The 14732-nt window shown below is 50.3% G+C and overlaps 1 protein-coding gene across 2 annotated transcripts in view; it reads right to left on the bottom strand.

The window, feature by feature from the left end:
* The window catches only part of SIM2 (SIM bHLH transcription factor 2), a 49397-nt gene extending 35947 nt beyond the window's left edge, over positions 1-13450 (bottom strand). Inside the window, exon 1 of one of the 2 annotated variants that reach the window (XM_053386689.1) lies at positions 12528-13450. In XM_053386689.1, coding sequence (XP_053242664.1) covers positions 12528-12702 — 175 coding nt within the window. In that variant the 5' untranslated portion in view covers positions 12703-13450. The remainder of the gene's footprint in view (positions 1-12527) is intronic. The other variant, XM_053386690.1, reaches the window with a different exon arrangement.
* Between the last annotated feature and the right edge of the window lie 1282 nt (positions 13451-14732).

Genomic DNA, 14732 nt, shown 5'->3' with positions numbered 1-14732 from the left:
CAGCCAGTTTTGCTACAACGAAACCGACTTGACGATTCAACTAAGCTCAGCTGAATCTCTCCTCTTCCCCATTTTCCAGAGGAACTGATATCTTCCTGGCATGTGGGAAGATTGCTGTCGTTGTTGAGTATTTGATGAACCAAGTACATATTTTAAAGCTCCGCACCCCAGTTCCCACCACCTTCCTTCTCCTCTTCCCACCCGTAGTCCAGATGTATGAGACACGGGGATGGGGGAGATTCTTCCAACAACAGGACACCGTTCGAGCCGCCTTTGAACCTTCGGGCGAAGGCGGCATATAAATCCAAAACAAGCGCATCATACGAATAGCAGCAATGCGTTTAGGATCCACATCGTGCTTCCTAAAGTGAGGGTCTTTAAATGTACGTGGAACTTCCAGTCAGGTACTGCAGAGAACTGCGGAGTTTACCCGCGTTACTTTCCACCCGAGGGGTTGAGCCTCCATCTCTCTTTAAAATGTAAACACTGGACGCCAGGGTCTCCCATCCCAGGGAAACACGGACGCCCCCAGAAACAGACCCCCCGAACCCAGCACAAGCGTCCGTCTCTTCTGTGTTGTTGTTTCATAACCAGGGATTATTTGCAGAACTCTGAGAATTCTCCAGGGCTTCCTCACAGATAAATGTGTGTTTAAATTCCTGCTTAAATTTGAGAGCTGGGTCTGTCTCCCAGGTAAACAACGTGCTAAAGGCTTCTTTTTGGAACAGCTCGCTTGGAAGCGCTCGCTTTCCGGAAGGGGAAGGAGCTTCCAAAGAATCGCCCCTGGCCCCAAAATCAGAACCATCAGCGGCACTTTGAAGGATCCCCGAGGATCTTCTGCGGGCCAGTGGGCATAACGGAGTATATAATGAAATCGGCATACGCGGGAGTAAGGCGACGGGGCCGCGATTTATTTTTATTTTTGCTGGTTGTTGGCAAAGGCGTACGCGCATCGACCGGCCCGGCGACTCTCAGAGTGTCTGGAAAGCTCCCTCTTCAGACTTCAGACCTTCTGCGCCCAAAGAGTTGCGTGGGAAGGGGAAGTAGGAGACTGAAGAAAAGCTGATTCCTCGGCTTTGTAGGTACTGTACTGTATATGACTCGCAACAGTTACGGTTGGTCCGGATTAATTTACCTAAAGCTATCGCCCCTTTAAAAACTCATGGCTAATGCGCTTGAAAGGATAGGAAGTCCCATTCTGACGCCAGTCCGTGACGACGATGATGAACACCGTCATGTAGTATCGGATCCACTTTAAGAAATCCGGAGCCGGAGCAATCCTAATACCTGCACGGGCTGTAGAATGCGACATTTGCAATGCGATCCTAAACTTAGAAGAAAATCCCACCGAATACAGCGAGAAACGGAGGAATCGCAACCTTAGTTGATTAATTGATCGAACTTAATCGATTTAGAAGGCGTCCGATGAATCAGGCATTTCAACACCCCCCCACCCCACATTAAGTACTTTTTTAAAAAAACTGCACGTGACAGGCGCCATCTTAGAAGAGGCCCTTGGCTTCTGTGCGAGAGATCTCGCTTCTGCTAAGGCGCTGCTGCTGCTACTGCGGCACGCGAGCGAGTCCGCCATCTACAAACAAAGAGCGCACCTTTTCTGGGGCAGAAAAACTGGCCGCAGCCCAAAGACAATTCTCTCTCTCTCTCTTTCTGCTGGCAAGTCCTGTTTGCTTGCCTGGTGAGAACAAGCAGCAGCAGCGCCCCGTGACTCTCTAAGGGGAAATCGCCTGCCGGAGGAAAGACATCTCCGCTCCCAGGAAAAATAAACGTCTCCCTTCCTTTTAGCAGCAGGCGCCAAACCTGGCTCTGCGCAGCGTCGTTCCGCCCGTTGACTGCAAGCAGCGCCCGCGGGCCGAGGGATGGCGCTCTCCCAACCCAGTCCCGACTCCTTTTCATTTCGCGCTTGAGTCGAGTGGGGCGGGAAAAGAAATTGCTGAAAGGTCAAGGCTGCCATCCAAACCAGGGCTGCCCTCTTGAATAAAATGTTGGGGAGGGGGGCAGGTAAGCCCCACCCCGCATAATCGATCACATGACTTGGTCACGTATTTGAATGGCAACGTCCATCATCTGGGGGGGGTTCGGCCCCCTCAAATATTTTATCGGAGGGAGCCGAAGACCCATTGATCTCCCTAGGAATTGGCTCCTACGATCCTAACCCTGCCCATTTAGGACTAAGGCCCCCTGGATCCAATGGGCCTTACTCTTAGGTAAGTGTGGGGGAGAGGCAGTAATGTCACTTACCTGGGACTGTGTCCCATTTAACTCAGTTGGGTTTAGTCCTAGCCCCGCTTACCTGGGAGCAAACCCCGTTGAATTGAATGGGACTCGCTTCTGAGCGATGTATAGGATTGCGCTTCCTGGAACCCTGGGGATCTATAAAACGTGGAAGTCTGGCGCAAAGACTGCCTCGGGAAGTCTGGGGTTGCCCTCCCTGCAACACGGACGGCTCCTCTTGGAGGGGGCTCCCTTCCTTCCTTCCCCCTTGTCCCAGACGCCCCTTGCCCTCCCTTCGCTCACGGCGGTCCTTCAAGGGATCCAGCGGGGCTGGAGAAACAGGAGAGGAAAGCAGCTGGGTGTCGCGGAGGGAGGGAAGCCGAGGGCGCCTCTCTCCCTTACGTATCATCCAGAGCGAGTTAAATCCGACGGAAAACTGCTGATAGCGCTGACACTTGATCCTAAGCACGGTTTACTGCATATTTCAGCTAGGGTCACCACCAGCTTTCTGGGCTGGCTTGCCCCCTCGCCCCCGCCCACATGCCTTAAGCCAGTCTTCGCCAAGCTATTGCCCTCCAGATGTTTGGACCAGAACATCAGGAGGGCACCCGGTTGGTGAAGGCTGGCTGAAGGCATAGGCAGGAGGGAGCCACAGGCATAGAAAGGCCCAGGAGCTCTGGCAGAAATATATAATCCAATTTCCCGAGAGCATCGGGTGTTTAGGATGGCGGTTTTAGGAAAGGCCAGCGGTCCTTCTGGGTCTTAACCAGCAGTCACACAAACAAGAATTAAGCACGTAAAAGTTTCCTCTCCTTTATTCAGGGTGCAAACACGCCTCTGCCCTTAATGTCAGATAAATAGGAGCTGAGACTACACGGGAGGGAGGAGATGGCACTCTGCAATTGCTGCGGGTGGGGGTACTCTCGTCTTTATTGGGACCTTCGGACCCCGGCTGAAAATAGCTTGCAGCAAACATTTAACTTGAGAGTAGGTCCCTTTGGATTCAGCAACGCCTTGCATCTGGGTAGGCACGAATCGGATTGTACTGTCAGCCCCGTATTCCTTCCCCAAACATACTACAGTACAGTGGCACCTCAGGTTACATACGCTTCAGATTACAGACTCCGCTAACCCAGAAATCGTGCTTCAGGTTAAGAACTTTGCTTCAGGATGAGAACAGAAATCGTGCTCCGGCGGCGCAGCGGCAGCAGGAGGCCGCATTAGCTAAAGTGGTGCTTCAGGTTAAGAACAGTTTCAGGTTAAGAACGGACCTCCGGAACGAATTAAGTACTTAAGCCGAGGTACCACTGTACTGCATTGCTCAGGAAAGTCTTCCCACGGCCAAATTGCGTATTTCTATAAATTGGTGTGCAATTATTGAAAACAACAGCAACCACCCTGTGCTCTGCCAGCCAGATCCTAACAGTAGAGCCAGCGCGTTCATTGTCACTTACTTGCATAAAAGTATTCTAATACAGTACAATCTATAGCATGTCTACTCAGAAGTATACCCTATTAAGTTCAGAGAGATTCGCTCCCAGGTTAGGCTGCAATTAACTCCACTTACCTGGGAGTAAGTCCCACGGAACTCACAGAGATGTATTTCAGAGTAGATTTGGTTAGGATTACACTGTTAGTGTGGATAGGATTGTGCTGCAGGATTATAATCTTTAAACATGTTTACCCATAAGTAAAGTAAATGTGAATTCACTTGGACCTGGTATATGATGTTAGCTTTTCTGCTTTAATCTGCTCTAGAAGTAGTGATTAAATAGGTGTAATATAATTGATCATGCAATATTCATAAGAAAACCAGAAACAGTAATAAGACCATGCGCTGCGAGTTTTCAATTCTGACTGAATAAGAACAGCCAACGCCAAGGAAAGCTGAAAATCTCCAGGTTTTTCCCGCTGCTACAGAAGGAGACGGCTGGCTTCGGCAAACGCTGATTGATAGTAAACAGGGGTTTGTGCTCATGGCATGTTAAAAGGTGCATGCAGTTTTTCAGCTGAGAGAGAAAGAGAGGGAGTGTGTGTGAATATACAAAGCCCTCGGATTTTACAGCCTGGTGGTTCTGTGCAAGACGACTAAGTTTTGATTTAAGCGATCCACAGTTGCATCACGGGCGTTTTAGTATTCTGAAGCTGGGCTGGGAGGTGACTAAACGTGAAAGGCAGAAAGCGGGATACCTTTATAAATGAAGCGAGTCCCCTTAAGATCGAGTGGAAAAGTCCTTAAACCCGAACTGGACTCTCTAAGCACATTGACTCGAAGTGGGAGAGTCTCTTACTTTTTCTTAGTGCGAGAGTCCTCCGGCTTAACCAGGCTGTGGCGTTCCCCACCACTACCTTGGCGGCGCCCCAAACCCAGTGCCACCAGGGCAGAATCTGGAGGGCCCCCCAAGCCCAGCAGGGTCACATTTTGAAATAGCACGTAACGCATCCTAATAGAGGTGAAGACCACTAAGTCCGCAGGCTACAATTTACCCAGTTGCCCCTCTCTAGCCCGAGTCCTCCGCAGTAGTTGCGTTTAGAGAGAGGTTGTGAGCCCCACGCGCCTTTTTCTATTTCCCCATATAAGTTAACCAGCAGGGCAAATAGCAATGATGGCGCAATGCTAGCAGAGCAGGATACAGTGGTACCTCTCTCTTAATTCGTTCCGGAGGTGCGTTCTTAACCTGAAACTGTTCTTAACCTGAAGCACCACTTTAGCTAATGGGGCCTCCCGCTCCCGCCGCCGATTTCTGTTCTCATCCTGAAGCAAAGTTCTTAACCCGAGGTACTATTTCTGGGTTAGCGGAGTCTGTAACCTGAAGCGTATGTAACCCGAGGTACCACTGTATTTAAAGCGCGCAAGACATACAAAGCAAAGCAACTGAATCCTGGGTTTCTCCCTCCTTCCCTACGTGTCCCAGCACCCTTCATAAACTACAGTTCCTAGGATTCTCGTGGGGTGCTTTCAATGCAGTTATGGCACCTTTGTATTTGATTTTGAGCTGATAACTATACGATTATAAACGCGGGCTTATCCGGGGAAGAGACCTCTAGGAAAGCTTTATCATATGTATGTCTTTCTTTCTGGATTAAGGCGACCGAGGTTCCAGGTTTGCTCGCTTTTTAAAAAAGTCATTCATTAAGCAGCTGGTCTCCCCTTTTGGTTTAATCATTACGAAGCGGGCTGTTTTTAAATGTCCATTTTCATCGCTACGCGGTGTCACACTTTAACCATGGCGTGTCCCCAACCTGGAGGGACCTGGATGCGGGCGGGGGGGGGCGCTTTACTTCCTAAAGTGTTCCTCTTTCCCCCTCTCCTATTGTGGAGGGAAAAGAAAAGTAAACACCCGCGGAGAGAGAGGGGGAAGGGAGGAGGGAGAGGAAAGGAAAATGAAGGCATCCCGTTCTATATTTTTGTTTTACAGCAATAAACGGTCGGACATGAAAACATGTACACACACAAAATCCGAGCACAGCGGCGGGTGGTGTTACAGAGCCGAGATCTGACGCGGGTCTCTGCCTCCTGCCTGGACTTTAATTCGTGGATCACGAAGGTCAGCGCAAAAGCTCAGGGGCGAAAGGGGAGAAAGTCGAGCGCGATATTAGATCCTGGGGAGCAGCTGGGGATTCTCACTGCCGGGCTCGGGGACTCCGCCGGGTCAGTCGAGAAACCTCGCCAGCATCTGCTGAAAAGGCTCTCGGTCTGATCCCGCGATCTGTAAGAGCTGAAGAGCCAGGATTTATGTCGGTCAGCGCTCCCGCGTTCAGCCCGCAAAGGGCCCGCTCATAAAGGCGGTTTACTTGCACGTAAGACCCAGGGCGTTCAATGAGGCCGACGGCCTTCATGCGTCTCTTCGGGGTCGCAGGCGGCCTTAGCGGCCACCTGTTTCATGCAGGATCAGGCTTCAGCGGAGGCTGGGGCTGCCTAAGCCCAGGGGAGCCGGGGGTTCAAAGGCATTTCCTCCTCCCAGCGGTGCTACGGTTTCCTTGCTCCTCAACTCCCCCAACCGCACTTCTTCCTTCGCCCCCGCTAGTCAACAGAAATGCCCAGCCAGGCTGTTGCGGGAACCTCTCCTAAGTACCAGGCAGAAAAACAAGGGAAGTGCAGCAGATCTCTTGGAGAGTGCCATATTTTAAAAGGAAGGAAGGAAGGAGGGGGGGAGCGGAAGACATTTATTTCGATACATTATATACGGGCGAATCTAAATTAATATTCCATATAGAGTTGCGTTTGCATTTATTGCACACCATACAAACCATTACGTCTAGAGAAATCCGCAAACTGGGGGAGTAGGTGGTTTTGTTCTTGTTCTTGTTTAATGTATTTATTTGGACCACAGGACACTCTTAAGTGATTGCTGTCGGTAGCAGATTGCAATGGGTTTCAACTTTCCAGTGCAATCCTGTTTTTGGACTGGTAACTCTGAATCTGGGCCGTTTCGGTGGGCTTTTCTTGGTTATAAAGGCCTGGAAACCCTTACAGGGTCAGCAAACCTTTTCAGCAGGGGGCCGGTCCACTGTCTCTCAGATCTTGTGGAGGGCCGGACTATTTTTGGGGGGGGGGGAATGAGCAAATTCCTATGCCCCACAAATAACCCAGAGATGCATTTTAAATAAAAGCACACATTCTACTCATGTAAAAACATCAGGCAGGCCCTACAAATAACCCAGAGATGCATTTTAAATAAAAGGACACATTCTACTCATGTAAAAACACGCTGATTCCCGAACCGCCCGCAGGCCGGATTTAGAAGGTGATTGGGCCGGATCCGGGCCCCGGGCCTTAGTTCGCCTACCCATGCACGTAGCCGGAGCCCTTGTTCTTGAAAGATACACGAAAAGGCAGATAATCTCTCTTTCTCTCTCTCTCTCTCCTCCCGCCCTTCCTTTTTCCTTTCTGTCTCTTTGCTTAAGAAAACCAAATCCACCCGAAGTGACATTCCCTCCACGCATCCCGGACGATTGTGAATTGCTAGCAACGGCAGAGACAGAGAGAAAGCGAAACCCCTTGCAAGAAATAGCTTGTGGTTTGCAACATGTTTTTCCTGGGGACAATGAGGAAGAACCGTCAGGGAGGTCCCATATAACACCGAACTTTCCGCTTTCCTACTGTACTTAACAGATCCCCAACTTTGAAAAGAACTGCTGAATACGAAAGTTAAAAGAACCACCCCCGCCCCCAGAAACCCTGCAATTAATAAACCTGATTACATTGATTTATAGTCCCAAAGGGGGTTTCGGGGGACCGCCACGTCCTGTTTTGAAGAGGGCTGAGGCTCCAGTCTTAACCCCCTTCACCTGGAACTTAGCCCCATTGAATTCAACAGGGCTTACACAGCAATCGTTACCATGTCTACTTAGAAGTAAATCCAACTGAATCCGTGGGCGTAAAATGGTTTTCCCCCTATCATTTTAATTGCCCTCCAGGTTTCCCGGTCCTTTAGAAAAAGTGACCAGGCGAGTTGCGACCCTCAGAACCGGATCCCTGCAAAAATCCAGACACTATCCAAATTTTTTCCGCTTTCATTAAAATGTTATTCTTAAGCGATCCTTTCCTGAAAGGGTTGAAAGATGGAACTGGGGTGCAGTGAAGTCATCCCAAATCGGAGCACGCACGCACAAAATATCGCTCACATATTTGTGCACCTTCGCTTCTCAACATAGGGAGTTTGCCTAATTTCTAGAGGGAGCGCGGAAGGAATTGAACAAAAATGGATCAAAATGATCTTTCCGATATTACTCAATTCCTATGTTTTAAGATACGTGGGGAATCTTTTCAAAGTTTACAATCACCTTTTGTAAGCATGGCAGAATTATCGAATCTCCCTGCTGTTAACTTGGTACTTTATTCACACTTTTTAATTTATGAAATAATGGAGGAAGAGGAGCAGCCCAATCTTATCCATGTTTACTGGGAAGTAAGTCCTGATGAGTCCAGTGGGATTTATTCTAGGAATGCACAGGAATACAGAGTTAGCGGCAGCCCTAAATCCACTTCCCTGGGAGTAAAATCTATTGAACTCAATGGGACCTACTTCTGACTAGACACGCTAAGTATTGCAGCGTCCTTAGCTTTTGTAAGTTCAGATGTTCTCTGTTTAATGGATCTTTGTTAAAGCTAGACTTTGCCGGTGTATCTCCGCAGCAGAACACGCACATGCTGGCAAACTTTTTTTCCTGGTGCTTCGGTTGGACAACTTGGTATACGCCTTTAAGAGTCTGACTGGCAGTCAATGTTAGGGCTGCAATCCCATGCCCAGTTTCCTGGGAGTAAGCTCTGTTTAACTTTATGGGATTTCCTACAATCCTCAACGTACTTACTCCCGAGTAACACCAACGAACTTTATGAAATGCCGAACAAGGCTGGAGCTGCAATCGCCTTAATACCCAGAAGTCGTCTTAAACGGGGCTGTGGATCAAGCTGCAAAAGGAAAATCGGGGCTTTTGAGGTGGCTATTCTTTTCTTACCCTCCATGGTCTCGAGACAGGCCAAACGCAAACTAGCACTTGATTTGGTATATTTTCTTTAGGCAAACTTCCTCAAATTATCAAGCCAGAGGAGGGGGAAGAAAAAGCGTGAACAAACTGCACGTCCGGTTGTTACTTCCTCCGACTGAAAAATGCGCAGCTCAAACGCACCTTTCCAAGTGAGCATGGATTACGGACAGTGTTGGGGTCCACTAAGAAACTGCCACTGAAATCATTGGGACTAATTGCTTCCTTGTGGAGGATTGTGGCGTTTTCTTGGGGGAATGAAACCTTGGATTCAAAGCCTATGAAATAAAATGCCCCCTTTTGCTGAAGGAACCGCAGTTTTGCCGGAAAATCTACCCAAAGAAATTGAAATGATGTAGCTGGCGATTCTTAAGCAACCTCCCACAATGCCTCTTCTCTGAGTTAATTTTAAGAAGCGAAGGGAAAAATATCCCAAAGAGAATTCTTAGCCAGCAGGAGCCCTGTTGACTTGGGAAGAGCAGATTCCCGAAGCTACTTCCCTTCCTTCCGACGGAATGGGGCTTTTTATACTGTGCTTACAGCTATAGCCAACGCTTGATCAAATGAAAACAAAACAAAACTCTCGGCTTTCCAGGCAACAGATGCAGAATGAGCGCCTTAGAAGAGGTCCTAAACAGGACTCCTCATTCAGGCCAGAGTTGCCCGCAAGCAGGAGTGAAAAGGTAAACCCAATTGATTTCAATATAAGCTTTTTAAAGGATTAGGGTAGAAATAGGACAACAATTTATACTGTAAGCTTCCTGGGGCAGGGAACTATTTGTTACAGTGTAATACGCAATGTACACTGCTTAGATAATAATCAACATTGATAGAATATCAGCCTCAAGCACATCAACTTGGAAGCAAGCCCCCTTGATTTCTTCGTGATCACCAGTGCAATCCTATACCTGCCTACTCAGAAGTAAGTCCCTTTGACTTCGATGGCACATACTCCTAATTAAGTGTGCATAGAATCCTAGACATACTTTCACGGGAGTAATTTCCATTTAATTCAATGGCATTTACCTTCGGCAACTTTCATAGAACTGTACTTTTATTAAGTATGCGTAGGGGTCCGGCCTTAAGGAGAGAGATATAAAACAAAAAAACAAAAACCTGTCTCAAACCACTCTTAACTAGATAGTTTGCTCGAAGACAGGACATATTTCCAAATCCGAGTGTACAAATAAAACGTCTGCTATCAAAATTAGAGCGGCTCAGGTGTAAGGGTGACTTCCTTATTGACCCAGCGATTGTTAAACCATAAAACGAAAAACGAAAGTCTATTTTCCCATCTCTGGAGGAAGTGATCCTACGAAATGCGGAAGTTAGAAGACTCAAGCGAGTAAGCCAAGCCACAAAGCAATCTCCACCAAATGGCAGGTGCATTTTATTTTAGGGTTTAGGATTGTAGGGGAAGAAAACGCAAGGACAATACATTTAATCTGACGCAACCCTGCCTCCAGAGGGAAAGAGGTGGGTAAGTCATCTCTCTCTGTTTGTAAAGGAGAATGAACATTATTTAAAGCAGTGCGCGGGGCTTATCAGAGCAGAGAGGCTGCTTTGAGCAGCTGTCCGCGGCGCTGGATGGAACTAATTATATCTCCTGCCGTCAGCTCAACTCAGCTCGATTCCCGGCTGGCGCTGCCCACCACCCAAGCCGGGTGAGCGCTTGTTTACAGCGGAGGCTAAGACGCAAATCTCCCTGCGACTCCTGTCAATTTCAAGGCTGGCGCTGAGGAGGGGTTTCCGCCGAAAGCGCGGCCCGGGAGGCGGCTGCGCAAAAAGGGAAACCGGCGAAATCCACACCATTGCGGATAAGCTGCGGTGGAGAGTTTACTTACACCACTTTCAAAAAAGCGACCTAGCGAGGGAGACCCAGCGGGCTTCCTGGGCCGAATCTCAGCTTTTCAGTTTGTACTGCAAGTCCAGTTATACTGCTAGCTAATCTTACATCTAGGAATTGCCACTGATCTCGCCTCTAATTCCAGTAGGGCACATTTTAAAGTAGATATCCTAGAATAGCAGACTTTGCGCCTAAGGTATTTAGGTTGCAATCAATCGACTTTACTGTTATTATTTTTTAAGCGCACAACTCAACTTACAACTGAGTCAGACCATGTAGCACAATATTCTAACTGGGAGCACTTTTCCCAGGCTTCAAAAAGCCATACCTGGAGACACCCCGAGTTGAACTGGGACCGTCTGAGTCTAGATGGGTTTAGGGTGCTGGGGTTTGAGATCGTGTGCGACTCTCTGAACCCCCAATTAAGCTGACCTGTATTACATTATAAGAAAGCTTATATTAAATCATTCCGCCTTAACTTTCAAATAAAGTTCTTCTGGCTGCAATCTCTCACACACTTCTGAATAGGAACGCATAGGATTGCACTGCTCACTGCCTCTTGCATCTGTTCACTTAGATCCTCAGCACATTTACTTAGGAGTAAGCGCCGTTGCTTTATATGACTCGTAAAGTAAAAAAACTGTGATAACGCCTCAGGTTGGAGGGAAGTGAGTTTACTTTCCAGCTCCTCCCCACTCGATCGCCCTCGGGCTGTCGAGTCCTTTATCTACTCAATTCAGCTTGTTTTGCTAGTTAAAGATACGGAGAGCAGGACTGTTGTCTATTTTTCACCTGGACGATTTTCCGGACGGTATATGCGATTCAGGCAACAAGCGAGCAAATCTGTAGTGTTGGTAGGCCTTTGATCTTGGAAAACTTGACACTTTTCCCCCTAGACCGTGAGATACAAAATGTAATCTTCCAAAGTTTTCTTTTTCTTCCCTGAGTCTGACAAACCATTGACTGTTGGGTTTATTTTGCTGTGCTTTTATGGTGAACTGTCTGACAATTGACGGACAAATCCTGTCTTGTGTTCTTCCCACAGAAGTCCTATCAGATGCAGTACATGTGACATCGGAAGGATTTGTATTTTTAATGGTGGAAAGTCCCGGCTGCAATGGCCATCTCTCTCCTGCAAGTCTCTTGACTTCAGCAGGACTACTCCAGCATTCAACGCGTTGTAGATTGCTGCAAATATCTTTTATTTCTGCACTCAGGCTTCCGCGACTGGCATTAAAGAACTCTCAGTCCGATATTAAACACGTTTCGTTAAGCAAAAGGCCACTGAAGTTATTTTAAAGAAACTGCGTTTGGGGTTCTTGGGCCACAATCTACAATTTTTGAAACTTCATAGTAGTCCTACAAAAAGTCACGGAAATCGCTCCCAAAAGCAAAGGGCTTCACTGTAACTAACAAACATAGGAACAAGGGAGAATTGGGAGGGGGGGCGATCCGCGGCTGCCTTGGCGTCCGTGGGGCTGAACAAGTTATTCAGCTGGTGGTGTCAGAGAGCGGCCACCCAAAACGTTGCAAATCGAGCTCTGAGTATCTTTCTAACTGTGCGCAGAGAACTAAACGCCGGCCTCTGCAAGGCAACCCCGAGAGCTCACGACAGCCTCCGCTGACAATCGAGTAGAACCCCAAGAAGCCCCTGGATTGGCCCCAAAGCTCCATTTAGCCCGTGGTTCTCTTTCGGGTCCTCCTAAAAGCCAACTGGTGCCTTCAGACCAGGATTTGGGGGCGCACGTCCAGGATCCCCTCCTCGACAGAATTAACCCCAGCAGGGTTAGCTGACCCACCTTTGAAGCTGAATGCAGTGGCCCCCTAAGGAGGCGGAAAACCACTAAGTCCAGGGGTCCTACATTTCTCAGCTGCATTCCTGGACCCCCTCCCCACCCGCCCACCTCCCTCGCGATCTGAAGGGGCAGAGGCGAATCCCCCCTCGTCCCGGAGGACTCACCTTCGGGGAAGACGGCTCTCATCTTGAGGTAGCTGGTGGTGAGGCGGATGATGGACGCCTTGTCGAGCTGCGACGTGATCGCCGACGGCAGAGGCAGCAGCTTGGCCAGCTCGTAGAACTCGCCGTTCTCCTTCTCGCGACGCGTCTTGGCGGCGTTCTTGGACTTCTCCTTCATCGCAGCGGCAAGTGTGGCGAGGCGGACGCGAGGCGGGCACTGGCATAGTCTCCGGCCCGCGAGGCTGCTGCAGGCGGGCCGCGAGCAGGGACTTCGCCTGGGCCTTCCGACGGCGGCGGCGGCGGGCAGCACCAGCCCCCGAGCCCAGAGGAGGAGGAGCGTGAGGTGGCGGCGCCCGGTTGCCTCTTCTCTCCCTCTCTCCCTTTTAAAGCGGGCTGGCGAGATGGCCGTCCGAGAACGTCGGCGTTTCTATCTCTCCGCGCTTAATGGTCTCCCTCGCCTCAGCGCAGCCTTCGAATGAAGCAGGCGGCCGGCCACCTCGGCTCGGCGGCGTCTCCCCTGAATCGAGACTCGCTCGCTCGCCCGGAAGGCAGGGAGGAATCGCTCGCTCCTTTCCCTCCGCCTCTCTCCCCGCCCCCCTTAACACGTGTGTACTTGCTGTGTTTATTTTAGACCCCCCTCCGGGCCAAACTGGTCTGCCTTGTGCGTCACACGCGCCCCAGCCCCTTTCGCGCCCCTCGGCCGGGAAGGAGAGCGGCTCGCCTGGCTCCCAAAGGAAGGGCTCCGCGGGGATCCGTTTCCCTCAGAGAGAGCCCGGAGTTGCCACAAGGCGTGTGGGGACGTCGCTCTCTCCCGCCCGCCCCGCCCCTCAAGGCAGCAGCGAGCGGCTCTCGGCGGTGGGCTACGCAGACCTGCCGCTTGGGCACTTGGCGCGCCAACAAGCCTGAGGGGATCTTTTTTCTTTCTTTCCCGCCAGAAAGAGAGAGAGAAATGTCCACCTCCCCTGGCTGGGGTGGTTCTCTTCCCTGCTCTCTTCCCAAGCCTCTCTTCACGGCCACCGGAGCGAGAGGAGAGCGCTTCCCGTGGCTTGGCCGGGCTAGCGGAGGGCGGCTGCGCCGCGGAGCTGTCGCCGGGCGCCGCTTCTCCTCCGGGCGGCAGCCAGGCTAGAGAAAGAAGCTCTGAAGTGGGCTCGTCAGTTCCTGGCGAGGCAAAGGCTGAGAGCCGCCGGAGGGGAGGGGGAAAGCGCGCCCAGTGACGTCTGCGTGGTCTGCTCAGGGCAGCGGCAGCGCCGTCCAAACCAGCCAAATACAGGCCCAATTAACACTCGAATTGGAGGGACGAGGAGAGCGCGCGCGCCGGGTGCGTGCGAGTGGAGGGAGGGAACTAACTGGACGCGGGGAAGGGGGGCAGGCAGGGTTTCTCTTCGAATGGCGCGTTCCTATTTCCACTCTTATATCCTGAAGCAAAGCGCGCGCTCTCTCACTCGCTCACACAAATAAATAAATAAACCTCTCTCTCTTTCTCTTGTTTCGCAGCCAGCCTGCTCCATCCACAAGCGCCTCAAACCATCAGCCTTCTGACAACCCCTCAGCCCGCCCTCCTCCTTTCCAATATGCGTTGACTTTGCAAGTAGATCCCCTCGATTCCGAGGGCTGCTCTTTCCAAGAAGGCCCCGCTTCGGGCTGGCTTGGCTCGAGTGTCTTTTCCCTCTGCGAGGGACCCTCAGGCCCGCAAGCCTCGACGCCCGCCCTCGCGACCCTGGTGCAAATGGCGCTGGTTTCGAGGGAGCTGCTGGCTTCCAAGTGCAGACGTCCTGCCGAGGCCAGGAAGGCGCTTGTCTTTCAGCTCTCTGTCCACAAAAGAAGGATCTCGAAGGCAGTCGGTGGAAGGTCTTTCCAAGCAAACGCCTTGCCTTATTTAAGATCCTACAGCTTTCGACAGAATCTAGGCATTCTGAAACAAAAAAATCCGGCGCCTGATCCCCGCCGGATCCAGAATCCACTTAAAGCAGCGGTCCCCAAAGCACTGAACTCCCCGCAATTTGTTTACTTCTGAATAAACGTGCTTAGGATCTGATCGCGCTGGAAGTTCAGGTTCCTTTGGTCGGTTAAAGGTCCTTAAGTTGCACTAGTTTCCACTCAACTGACCAAGCTTGTTACCTATTAAACTGGGAGTGAGGCTTCAGCGGTTTCTGAGCAACCATATTAGTTAATGGATCCTGACTGGGTTATTAATAATACATTCCATTA

This window comes from Podarcis raffonei, chromosome 4 (genome assembly GCF_027172205.1).
Source record: "Podarcis raffonei isolate rPodRaf1 chromosome 4, rPodRaf1.pri, whole genome shotgun sequence".
NCBI lineage: Eukaryota > Metazoa > Chordata > Lepidosauria > Squamata > Lacertidae > Podarcis > Podarcis raffonei.
Note: the sequence above shows the minus strand (reverse complement) of the source record. Positions and strands in the feature narration are given on the sequence as shown.